The sequence below is a fragment of the Apodemus sylvaticus genome, chromosome 11 (assembly GCF_947179515.1).
Source record: "Apodemus sylvaticus chromosome 11, mApoSyl1.1, whole genome shotgun sequence".
NCBI lineage: Eukaryota > Metazoa > Chordata > Mammalia > Rodentia > Muridae > Apodemus > Apodemus sylvaticus.
In genome coordinates, this window is record NC_067482.1 from 80,365,973 (window position 1) to 80,379,491 (window position 13,519).

At 46.3% G+C, this 13,519-nt stretch overlaps 1 protein-coding gene across 1 annotated transcript; it reads left to right on the top strand.

Annotated features, from left to right (window-relative positions):
- Positions 1-11,769: 11,769 nt before the first annotated feature.
- C11H22orf31 (chromosome 11 C22orf31 homolog) lies at positions 11,770-13,446 on the top strand (the record flags this gene model as incomplete). Its single annotated transcript, XM_052199711.1, is given in 5 exon segments — positions 11,770-11,814; positions 11,816-11,908; positions 11,911-11,989; positions 13,089-13,250; positions 13,253-13,446. Coding segments are annotated over 5 exon segments (573 nt in total), but the record flags the coding sequence as incomplete, so codon positions are not given.
- Between the last annotated feature and the right edge of the window lie 73 nt (positions 13,447-13,519).

A 13,519-nucleotide genomic window follows, 5' to 3' on the forward strand; every position in this document is an offset into this window, starting at 1 on the left:
TTTTAAAAGTAATTATTTACAACGGGGCAGTGGTGGTGCACTCCTTTAATCCCAGTGTACTCAGGAGACCAGTCTGATTTATAAAGCGAGTTCCAGGACAGCCAGGGTTATTAAACAGAAACAAAGAAAAAATGTATGTATAAATGTGTATATACATTTATATATACATATATGCTTGTATATATATTTTTAAAGTTCTGTGTATGTGTGTGGGTGCATGTGTGAAGTCAGAGGACCACTGTGGGAGTCGGTGCTCCTTGCACTGTCGGTTCTGGTAATCGAACTCAGGTCCTTAGGTTTGGTGGCAACTGTCTGTACCTGCTGAGCCTTCACACAGTTTTACATTATTATTATAATCATTATTTTGAGTCAGTTCTTACTAGGCAGCCCTGGCTGGCTTGGAGCTATGTTGATCAGGCTGTCCTCGCTCTCACAGAGTCTACATTTCCCAAGTGCTAGATTAAAGGTGTGTGTCTCCACTACCAGTTAAATTATTTTTAATTAGTATAAAATGGGTGATACACTATATATGTATTTGCATACATATATATATGTATCTGTATATGTGTACATATGTATACACAAATATAAAATACAATATATATTTTACCCAAATATGAAAATTTGCATATATATGTATATATACACATATATACATATACATATGTATGTACATATATGTATGCATATATTCATATGTATGTATATATATATATGCATATCAACCAGCAATGTATTTTGCTCAACCATCAGCAAAATAGGAACCATAAAAGACCTCAAGGTTCAAAGACATGGAAGCAATTAAAGTGCCTAATTCGTTGGGGTGAGTGCTGTGTCTCTTCATTAGGGGAGACTTGGGGTTCTGGTGGCTTAAATTCTCAGTCTCAGGCAGCCCCCTCCCCTCCCCCAGCATCTCGAGCCTTCTTATTCCTTCTCACACCCCCAGGCAGCTGGGATTTTCCGATTGCTCTTGCTTAAAATGCCACGGTGACGCCCGGTGGGACAGGTCCAGGCCGTGCGCCTGGAGCTTTCAAGTCCTTGGTCCGGGGCTGGCAAGTACAGGCCTGCAGCAGGCTTGGAGGCGCGGGAACACCTGCCCTCCTGTTCCTACTCGCTGTGCCGGGAGCAGGGCTGGGCGGTCCTGGCCCCGAAGGATACCCTGGCCTGCCTGGGGTACACCCAACCCTGCGCCCCTCGCCCTCTCACTGGGCCAATGTTCTCCCCAGCCTTCCCACACTTAGGAGGCAGCTCCCAGAGCTGGGCCCCAAGGGCGTAGCTACCTCCCACGAGGCGCCTGCCTTTCTGTCCCTCTCCACCCACACGACCCGACCCAGAGCTGTGGCAAGAAGAAGCTTGTTCAATCCTTTGCTTTCCCTGTCGTTCCTGAATTCTAGAACCCTAGGTGTTTCCAAGTGGACGCCCCCACCGCCTGCTGGTCACACCCTTCACTTGCTAGTGAGAACCATGCCTCCATGTTCGGCACGTGGGACTGTAGTGTATATATATATATATTTCTTCTTTTCTTTTCTTCCTTTTTAACTGAGGGCCTAACATGACCCATGAACATTGGACATTATGGAGCAGAGAGCCTCTTCGGCTCACAGCTGCAACAAGGAAAGAGCAATAAGATTTATTGCTAAGTCTGTGGTAACAATGAAGGGGCTGCCCCGGTGCTTGTGATATGGGGAGACACCACTCCACTGAGGTTGTTTTTAAGGGCTATAGGACTTTTTGGTGGTGTGCCTGCTTTTGAGTCACCCCAGCTCCTGTAGTGAACCGGGATAAATTCATTGGTTACAAAGCTGAGCTCTTGGGAGGAGTCTTCCTTCTCTGCTTTTGGAGCTAAATTTAGGGTGAATGGGTGTTTGTTCATGCCTCCTCAGGGAAAGCAACCCAACACCAGCCTGTGCTCCTCCCAAGACCTGCGACCTCTACCCCACACTCTTGGCTTTTCTCCTCAAAAGCAGAATTACCTTCAAAGACAGTGAAAACCAGCAGCTAACACTGGTGCAGACACTAGGTAGGGTGAGCCTTCCCCCACTCCAGGAATAGTCAGACATGGGATGGGCATATAGCTCCATAGAGTGTTTATTTAGCATGCACAAAGACCTGCTCCCAAAACCAAATCAACAAGGTGGGTGGTACACACATGCCTGCCATCTCAGCATTGGGAGGTAGAGGCGGGAGAATCAAGAGAGTTCAAGGTCACCCTCAACTACACAAGTACAAAGCCAGCCTAGACTACACAACACTGTCTCAAAATACAGACAGGAGCACAGGACGTGCTGAGGACAGAGCCATCAACAGGACAGCCCAGACCTGTGTGTGTGTGTGTGTCTGAGGTATTCAGACACCCAGAATACTAGAGAGACAGCAGTAAGAAGGAGCTCTGTGGCCAGCGCTCTAGTTTCATCTCCAGCCCTATCACTAAATAGTTGTTGAAGGCAGGCAGGCTCAAGTCTGTCACACGTGGGGCTGGGGATGTGGTACACTAGAAGAGAGACTTGTTTAGGGTACGTGAGGCCTTGGGGTCCATCCAAAACACAACAGGCAATCAGGACGCTGGAGAGAAGTAGAACACAATCCCCTGCAATTTAACTTACCTACAGTTTAATAGACTTTTTGTTTTACAAGACAGGATTTCTCTGTGTATCCCTGGCAGTCCTGGAACTTTCTCTGGCCTCCAACCCAAAGATATGCTTGTCTGTTCATCCTGGGTGCTGGGATTAAAGGTATGAACCACCACACACCACCACCCCTGGCTACTAGATTCTTTCTTTCTTTCTTTCTTTCTTTCTTTCTTTCTTTCTTTCTTTCTTTCTTTCTTTCTTTTTAAAGATTTATTCATTTATTGTTATATGTAAGTACGCTGTAGCTGTTTTCAGACATACCAGTAGAGGGCATCAGACTCCACTACAGATGGTTGTGAGCCACCATATGGTTGCTGGGATTTGAACTCAGGACCTTTGGAAGAACAATCAGTGCTCTTAATCGCTGAGCCATCTCTCCAGACCCTAATAGATTCTTTCTATATCTCCTCTGGGTGTAAGAGGAGAAAATTGGAAGGGGACACACAGGAGATCCAAAACAAGATTATTCTGGCCAACTCAGGGCATCCAGGCCTCCTGATACTAGCTTGAGACAGCTGTGCCTCCTCCTCCCTTATATAGGAGGTTGCTCTGCAGAGCCGGCGTCAGCCTCTACTGTTCATCCAACTTTCCAACCTTAATGCAACCACGATAAGCTCTACTGTTTGTATGGCTGCAGAGGAAATGAAAATACAGGGTCCTAGCTGGGCACAGTGGCATATATCTTTAGTCCCAGCACTCAGGAAGCAGGTGGATATCTGTGAGTCTGAGGTCAGCTTGGTCTACAAAGGGAGTTCCAAGACAGCCAGGGCTACATAGAGAAACCCCGTCTCTAAAAACTATACCTCCCCTGCGACCACCACACAAAGAAAATACGGGGCCTGTGTTCAGACTCACTTATTAAGAATTTCAAGCCTGGCCTTTTGGCTTACACCTGTGATCCTGCACTGGGGAGGCTGAGTTAGGGGATTGTTGGATATTCAAGGGCAAAGAGTGAGGGTCTGTCTCAAAGAAAACAGAAGAATGTTAAGATGTTGAGAGCAGAGCATTAAAAGGTGGCGTGGCTTGTCCAAGCACCCTGATCTTTTTCACTATGTATGTGGCACACTCAGGGAAGTGACCCTGTGTGTAACTCTGCCTGTGAGTTCCTACCCACTGGGCTGCCTTGAGAAAGAAGCACCCTTCTGGCCCTCCCCACCCCCACCTTCTCTCTGAAGCTAAAAGCCCAGCACAGGTGATGGAAACATCGTCCTGGAGGCTAAAAATACAGCTGAGTGTGTCTAGGTCATAGCGCTTAAGGGCTCAAGGTCTTTCGCTCAGTTGTGTGCTGTTGGGCTCCAGCCCCAGATGCTCATTTCAATGCACTGCATGCCTAGGGAGTTTTGGAGACTTAGTTCATGGAAAGAATGAGGATATTCATGGCAGCACCTTGCCTTCAGGAAGATGCTGATGTTTGAGTCCATTTGTCTGATTACATTTGGCAGGCAGGTTCTTTTCCTCCTCCTGGGGGACCTGCCCAAGAGGTAGAGTTTGGTCAGTCTAGCGTTTAAAGTACTGATTGCAATGAAGTCTCTTCTGAAGGCTCTCACGTTGCAGATAAACACAACACAAAGGTGTCTGATCCCAACCATTAGAGCTTTTACTCAGAAGGCATGGTGGTGCATACCTTTAGCCCCGGCACTCTGTAGGCAGAGGTTCTCTATGAGTCGGAAGCCAGCCTGTAGCATAGGCAGTTCCATGCTATCACAGGCTACATGAGACAACACCTTAACAAAGAATTCCCAGGCACTTTGCAGTACTTCTGATCATACGATCATATTTCACAAAGCCTCTCCCCCAAGCCTTCTGAAGGAGGTCCTGAGGACCAGTGTGATGGTTCAGCAGAGAAAGGCACATGCCACCAAGCCTAGTGATTTGAGTTGGATCCCTGGGGCTCACGTGGCAGAAAGAGAACTGGCTGTTGCATATTGACCTCTGACCTCCACATTCAAGCCTTCACACCCATGGGCACACACACACACATACTGAGAGAGAGAGAGAGAGAGAGAGAGAGAGAGAGAGAGAGAGAGAGAGAGAGAGGAAAGAGATTGGGAATATAGGTCAATCAGTAGACTGCTTGTCTTGAAACTGAAGTTGTGGATTCCATACCCAGCACTGAATAAACTGGGAGTGGTACACACACCTATAATCTCAGTACTTGGGAGGTAGAACAAGGTAGCGTTAAGGCCAGCCTGGGCTACAAAGCCCTGTCTTACCCAAATGTCTGTCTGTCTGTCTCTGGATCAAGCACATGCCTTCTACCACCGAGCTATGTGTACTGATGTTCAACATTTCAAACAAACATCAGATCATTCTCTCATTTTTTCCTCTGGACTTAGGTTTGGCTCAGCACTGAGTTGTTTACTGATCCTAGCACAGGAATAGGATCTCAGTGATAGGAAATTTAAGAGCGTCAGGAATGCATTGTTTTGATGGAGTAAGGGGAAAAAAAGAATCTCTGGTCCTGGGTGCAAAGAATGATCAATGGGTACATTTGGATGAAAATGAAGAAATGGAGTCATTGAATTTAAAGTCAGGAGGCCAGTGGCCCCAGGGCAGACAGAAAGAGCATCAGTTGCTGTCTCAGGCCCAGGGCCTGTGATCGGTGAGTGTTCAGTCCTGTGGTCTAATCCCCTGCATCACGGGACTCCACATTCTCCCTCCAAAGGTTCTCTGTCCTTTTGCATGATGAACCTCAGCTGTGTCCCCATGTGAGCGTGGGAGTTTGCTTCTTGTACACCAAATAAAAACACCCAAGGAGATGGGGAAATGCCACTGCGGCTTGAAGGGAGGTGCCATAAAGGGAGAAGACTAGTACTCCGAAAAGCAGGGCACTGTCTCCTTTATTAGCTGATCCTCCAGAAAGAAAAATAAGAGCCGAGAAAAACTGCAGAGAAGAAAGAAAGATTACAGGAGCTAAAAATACTAAGAAGAAAGCTTGGCTGAGCATCAGAGAAGGACAGATGTGTTTCCAAAGAGAAGCATGAGCTTGAAGATGTAAGGAGCTCAGCTCCCAACGTGGGAAGCAAGGCTGAGCTCAACAGAATTAAAACAAAGCTTCATAGAGCAAGACACACAAGGACATACGGACATCCTCTTCCCTCAAAACCTCTCCCACCAAGCACTGACCACCCTAACTCTGCTTAGGTTCCTTAGATCAAACCAGGTGTTTTCAGGGTGAGACTGCCTTGAAATTGATCTCACCGCCCAGGCCAAATGACAGTAAAGACCTAAACCTTCACGAGGCTTCAGGAAGCTAGATCTAGACTAAATACTATTTGAAGCCTGTCTTCACAACTCTATAACTTGTGAGGCAAGACTCTCTGAAGAGCCTAACTACTCTCCTCACTGACTACAGGTGCCCCTTCCCATCTAACAAAACAAAGGATGTTCAAGAAATGCAGCATTTCAGAAAGTTCTCCAACTGACTGTTCAGTAAAAATCAAGAAAGGAGATCTTAGGGAGCTGGGGGAGAGCTCAGTGGAGGAGCAGTTAGCTAGCATATGAGAGGGGGAGGGTGGGAGAGAGAGAGAGGATATGAGAAGGATGCTTTGATATCCAACTGGCATCAAAAATATTTTTACCTTAAGGGGGTCCATTGTTGGGCTTTATAAACCAGTTGATTGCTATGAAAACCTGACTTGAAGGTCATGTCAGATGTTGGATCATGCCACTCAAGTCTGTGGGCATCAGGGACTGGGGAGAAGGGTTGATAAACAGGTCACAATGTAACATTAATAAAAGCATTATCTACTTTCTTTTTAAGCTTTTCAGAAACATCTGTTGTGTGTATATGTATGTGTGTCAGCGTGTGTGTGGAGGTCAGAGGAACGCTTTCAGATGCTGGTTCTCTCTTCCCATGGTGTACATTCTGGGGGTCAAGCTCAGGTGACTGGGTGGCAGGCACTGCTACCTGCTGAGACATCACAACAGCCCTATTATATATAATTTACTTTATCATTGTTTATATATGTATGTATGTATACATATGTGTGTGGTTTTGTGTGGCATGGCATATGTAGAGATCAGAAGACAACTTTGTGGAGTTGGCACTCTTCGTCTACTTTTATGTAGGCCCTGGCAGTTAACTCAGGTCACCAGCACTGCACTGCCAGGCAGGCAGGCAGCCAGCGTCTTTACTCACTGAACCATCCTGCTGACCCTTATTATGTATTTTCCTTTTTAGATGATTTATTTGAATCTAGGTGTGGTGTCACATGCCTTTTCTCCTAGCACTTGACGGGGGAGCAGAGGTAGACAGAGCTCTATGAGTTTTTGAGGCCAGCCTGGTCTACACAATGAGTTCCAGGACAGCTAAGACTACATATTGAGACTTTGTCATGTTTGTCTATGTATGCCACATGTGTGTGGTGCTTATGGAGGCCAGAGGAAAGAATTAGGTTTCAAAGAGTTACAAGTGTTTGTGAGTTGCTGGGAAATGAACTCAGGTCTTCTGGAAAAAGCAGGAAGCGCTCTTAACTGCTAAGACATCTCTGAACCTTCCTGCTAGCTCCTCAGTTTAATCTGGATCACCTGAAGACAAAATGCCACACCTCTTGAGATTCCTAGTGCAAGAATATTACTTATTTGGCACCAATTATGTGGGCAGTGATGCCCGGAACTCGCTCTGCGTGATCTGCTTCATTCTCATGGTAATCACTTTGGAGGTGCTGTTGGCTGTCCCTGTCTCAGGGAGAAGGACATTCCAATCAGAAAATGCTGAGTGATGATCTGAGATACCAACTTATGTAGAATAATTCCTGAACCTAGAGGAAGTCTTGTGACAAGATAGGACTAGACCTGGGCCCAGGGAAGGAGGGTAGATGGACCAGCTAGAGAAGAGGCGAGTCACTATGACAACTGTGAGCCGCCCAGAGCAACCTATGTGAACTTTGGCTGGATCTACTAGCCATAGGGACTGGGGCGTTGTTCTTGAGCAACTTGTGCCTTGGTTTCTTCATTTGTAAACTAAGGGTGGTATCAGTACCCACACCCATGTGACTGTGGGCAGCATTTCTCAATAGGAACTTAAATACTATCTGGCCTTCAGTAACTCTTCAATAACTATGAATTTTATTGATGCAGGAGAAATAGCACAGTATAGTTCCTAAGGTTTGGGTTAAGAAGAATGGGTGGGTGCACCTTTAGGGTGCAGCCAACTGAAGTGAGCCAGGATGAGCAGAGGGAGAGAACAGAATCAAATCTGAAGAGGGCAGGGTTGAAGCAATGGCCCCACACTTGAGAGCACCTGCTGATCTGCTGAACCAGAGTCTGGGTCCCAGCACCCACATGCTAGATCACAGATGCCTGTAAGTAACCCTAGTTCCAAGAGATCTCGTGCCTTCCTCTTGCCTTCATAGCAACTTGTGCATGTATGCATATACGCACAGATAATTTAAAATAAATCCTGTTAAATTATGAAAAGTGGCCAGGCGGTGGTGACGCACGCCTGTAATCCCAGCACTCTGGGAGGCAGAGGCAGGTGAATTTCTGAGTTCGAGGCCAGCCTGGTCTACAGAGTGAGTTCCAGGACAGCCAGGGCTACACAGAGAAACCCTGTCTCAGAAAAACCAAATCCAAAAAATCAAAAAACCAAAAAACCAAAAAAAAAAAAGTGGGGCTGGGGATAGAGGTCAGTGAGAGGGTTTCTTTAGCATGCTTGAGACCCAAGGTTCAAACGCCTGGCATGAAGTGGGGGGAGACTGTTTCAAGAGACAGTCATGTGAATGGCTATGTGTCAGGAAGTTCAGTGACCCCCCAGAAACTAAGTTGTGTCTCTCCATCACTAAATGACAAAGTTAACGGAGTGGATGTGGTGGGCGAGCACCTGGAAGAAAGCTGTTGAGAAAAATCAAACTGGAGAGGGGGGAAGAATGCTGGGCACGGTGGCACATGCGTGCAAGCAATCCCAGTACTCAGGAGGCTGAGGCAGGAGGATCGTGAGTTCCAGAACACAGCCTAGGTGGCATTATATAAGGGAGACTGTGGGGGAGGGGAGGGAAGCCGGGAAGGAAGGGAACACAGAAGGACTCTTGCTATGGCTTCCTGGTCTCCACCAAGAAGAGTCAAATGCAGTGACTGTCTGGTGACTTACAAGCATGGTGCCATCTCTCCAGGATTCACTGGTTTGGAAGGATGTTTTCTTGTCTGGTTTTAGGTATTTGCAAACCCTTCCCAAAGACAAACCTTTTCCAATGTCCTTCTATAAATCTGACCCACCTCTTGGGAGGTGAAGCCAGAGTTTGCTGCTGAATAGGCGCCATTGTCTTCCCAAGTGTCTGTGGGCACAGATGCCTTGGGCCTGGGGGTGGCTCTACCACAGGGCAGCCTGTGTTGTGGTCGGCCTGCCAGCTTTGATTCACTCCAGGGACAACAGTTGAAGTTTCAAACAGGCAACACATGGTGATCCTAGGAGTCCCTGCCAGACACATACTTTGTTTTTCCATCCTTTCACCCTCCTCCCACTCTGGAAGAAGCCTCCTTTGGCATTCTGTATAAGAAAAAATCAAAACCACCAACAGGACCTGCACCTGATAAGGAGGGAGGCATTGCCCAAGAGTTCCCAGGAAGAGGCGGGCTTTGTTCTCATTCCCAGGCCTTTATAGTGCTAACAGCGCTAATTACTGCATTTGCCATGGGATGTAACATAAAACCACATTCCAGAAACCATGTCATCTCCTTGGGCAAGAGACGGGAGGGAGAGGTGCTCAGGGCTGCAGGGACGTGTCCTTTCATTGCTGGTCCCCTGACCTTGGCAGCAATTTAGATAAATTAACAGTACCCTCTTTCTGTGCATGGAGAAGGGCATTTTTACACACTTAAGGATGATCTGTACATCTGTACCCACATAATCTGGTCTGCATGTCTGGTGGTATTTTATGCAAAGTGTGCTTCCTAAGAACACTAGGATCTTTTCCCCAAGCCTTTTAGGGAAAATGAAGACTCCAGACATTTTGGAGCTTCTTCTAAAAATCATTTGACCATAAAATATGATGATGTAATGCCTACCCACACCCACTTCACAAACCCAAGTGCCATCAGAAAGTCTGGAGTGAAAAAGCTCAAAACTGCCTCTATTGCCACCCAGAATCTAGACAGACGGCAATTTGCTCCAGATAAGAAAGGTAAATGACAGGGGCTGGAGAGATAGCTCAGTGGTTAAGAGCACCAACTGCTCTTCCAAAGGTCCTGAGTTCAAGTCCTAGCAACCACATGGTGGTTCACAACCATCTGTAATGAGATCTGATGCCCTCTTCTGGGGTGTCTGAAGACAGTTACAATTTACTTACATATAATAAATAAATAAATCTTTAAAAAAAAAGAATTAAAAAAAAAAGAAAGTAAATGACTAGACCAGATAGACGAAAGAAACAATACACAACACACAGACATGGAGGAAGGGGAGAAAAAGAAAAATACACATTTCTCCCTCCCCCTACTAAGGTAGCTAGAATAAAAATTAAGGCACCCAAAATATGGTAATTTTATTTAAACTCAAAAAAAATTTTTTTTTGGATTTGTTTTTTCGAGACAGGGTTGCTCTGTATAGCCCTGGCTGTCCTGGAATTCTCACTCTGTAGACCAGGCTGGCCTTGAACTCAGAAATCCACCTGCCTCTGCCTCCCAGAGTGCTGGGATTACAGGCGTGCGCCACCACCGCCCAGTAATTTTATTTGAAAATTATTTATGTGTATGTGTGTGAACCTGATATATGTTGATTATTAAGAGGCAAAGGCTTTCAATGCCAATCTCCCTTCATAAACCCTCAAGGCAGGAGAGTGGCCTGCATTGGCCTGAAGAGCTCCAGCGGCCTTCCCAATCTCATAACTGTTTCCAGCCTCTGTAACCGTCACTAAGGTCATCCCTAGCCTCTCAGCATGATTCTCCCTAGATTATGCTAATTTTAGGTGAAAAGTCTGAACAAAAGCCACCAATCACTGAACTTCCCCCCTTCCCCCCCCCCCCCCAACCTGAGCATGAAAACTCACCAATTCCTGAGCTCCCGTAGGCTCAGGACTTGAAATCTCACCAATTCTCACCCTGGAAATCCACCCTCCCACCCCAAGAAGCCCTATAACAGCACTGTGCTTTGTCCAATTGTCTGCTCCCTCTCAGGAATAGAGGTAGTCTCGCTTGGATTTATTCCTCCACATCCTGGACCCTTCAATATATCTCTGGCTGGTGTGGCTCTCATCTGAAGAAGCCAAGAAGCAATGAAGGAGGAAATGAAGAAGTGGGGCAGGGCTGAGGCTCCTGAGCTCCTGAGCTCAGCTGGGGATCCCCTCCCCTGGGAGCTGCACTGCCTCTGCTGAGGAGGCTTCCTCTCAGAGCTGTGTGGTTCCTGGTTCCCATGTCTCAGGACGCCCTTCTCTAAGAACACCTCAGAGCTGCATGGCTGCTGCACTTCCGAGTCCCAGGACACCTTCCCATTGAAGCAGAGAGGCCAATGATATGTGTACTACTTACGTCCAAGGAGGTCAGAATGGGCGTTGGATCCTTTAGAATAGCTCTGATTGCTGATCCTAGTCCCTGATTTCAGTTTTGTATAGGTGACATTTCTTAAAAAGCCAGGTCTCCTAGTGTGGTTAAATTTACCCAAATTGTTTCCAGTCCCAGGAAGTACACATTGTTCTTTATGGACTCCAGAGTGTATTTCTCTATTGAGTAGCTTTTCCTGGCTCTTGCTATGAGGTTAGAAGGTATATTCACAGTCCAGCAGGACTTACCTGCTGTCATTTGTGTTTGAATGGGCAGGAGTTGTGCCTGTAGCTTATACAGAAGTCTTGCAGGATGGCCCCATTTCTTCCCCGCCTGCTGTGGGTTCATCTTCCCAGCAGGCAGACTGCCTTATGTTCCTACTGAGCTCCTCCTGACTCCAGCTTCCTGCCCCGCATGCTGTTAAGAACCAAAATATCATGACCTTTAAAAACTCACATCTTTCTCTTACTTGGTATATTAAAAAAAAAAAAAAAGTCTAGATGAGCAGGAGGCACAAAATCCAGCTAGATTTCTAAAGTCTGGGGCAAAGGAATAACACATAAAATGATGTTAAAGCTTAGTCTCTTAACATAACTCTAGTTTCTTTGTGGGAACTGCTCTTTAACAATAACAAAAAATCATTTCCCTGTTTTATTTCTAATATCCAACCAATGTGAGAGAAGATCCCAGCATCCCCACCTATGGGCTCCAAATAATCCATCTCATTGAACACCAGGCTACAGGACTACTATGTGGTCCTATCAACATCTGTGCAGTCAGATGGGTGCAAAGCACCCAGCACCAGGTACCACCTTACCACTGGGAAGTGGTAAAGAGCTGGTTAATTGCCAATTCATTCTCTCTAACCAAGGACATGCTCAGAGGCAAATAAAGGGTAAATTCTATTAGCATGCCTTCCAAACTCAGAGAAACAAAATTCTTGAAGGGACTGAAGCCCAGTGACAGCATGGTGTTGAAAGGCACCAAGAGACACAAGAAATACCATGACAAAGTGGCCACTAGGCCAGCTGCTGGGCACTCCAGAGTACAGGTTTGCAGGCGGCATCAGAGAGGTAACCAGCTACCAGTAGTGCTAAGATGGATGGGAGGAAGGAAAAGCCAAAGGCAGAGATTTCCCTACCAGGTGATGAAAATCCTTACGTTGAAGACAGGATAAGGGTAGAAGAGTCTCTGTGATAGAGGGATGGAACACCAGATCTACAGTTAGGAGAGTCAGGGATCATCCTGTTTAGTTCTGTAGGACGACTTAATATACACAAAAGGAAGTTGGCAATGAGGGAGAATGAAGAGGGAAAAGGTGGGTAGTATATGCTTCTGTATACACAGCTGAGGTACCTAGAGTCTGTGAACTTGCACTCATAGAATTTGGCAACTAGAGGTCTGGCCTGACGAGTCCAGTTCTGTCACTTTATGGTGGCCAGTAGAACTCAGTATGTCTACAGTATGTCTTAGAGACTGGCTGTCAGTCCAAGTCTCAAGTGTGTGTCTTGATTTTATCATATAAGATGATACTGGGGGGCGGGGGGAGGGGGGCTGGGAAAAAAAAAGATGATACTGGCCCTTCTCTCACAGGGTTCCATGAAGAATAAATGAATTAATACAGTAATAAATATATATATGTATATATATATATGAATTAATGCAAAGGCCTTTTGGATGGGTTGGCAGAGAATAAATAGCTTACTTAGTATGCAATAGATGTCAGCTGTAGTTATAAAGTCCCTAAACTTTGTGGCCTTGTGCAAACCAATTCCATTTTTCCCACCTTTAAATCCACCTCTGCTGACTCTACAGAGTTCCAGGGACTACCCAGTGACATACGTAAAGGTATTCAGTAACGAGACTATGCTAGGCAAATGTTGGTTGTTGTTGTCAAGACTCAGACACAAATCCCAGATAATTATTCAGAGTTTCCCTTCTCAAGTTTTAACTTTGACATCTCTGCTTTCTTCTTGGCCTGAGTAAAAGAAAGTTCAAAGGAGAAAAAGTTAACAGTCAGCCAAGATCTTAAGGGCAGATATGCCAAACATGCAGCCACTACCCGAGTGTTGTCCAGGGACAGTGGGACGACAGCCTGGAAGGGCTGGACACTGCTTCCTGAAACCCAAGAGCAACAGCAGTTGGAGGTCATGCCACTATCCATGGCATCCTCACTGAGGGTTACCAGGCTCTGTACCACACTGTGGTAGAGTCCATGCTGTGAGATCCTTCTGGAAGCCCCAAGAGGCACAGAGCTCAAGAGCTAGGCGAGGCCATTAAACAAAGGCCCTGGGAAGCCTTGCACAGTCAGCTGCCACCAGGAGTGCGTGGAGGGGCTTGAAGCTGGGAGGGAGTATGGCCGCTGTCACTGAGGAACGGTTCAAGCTAGGATAAAAAATAATAGGAACTCATAG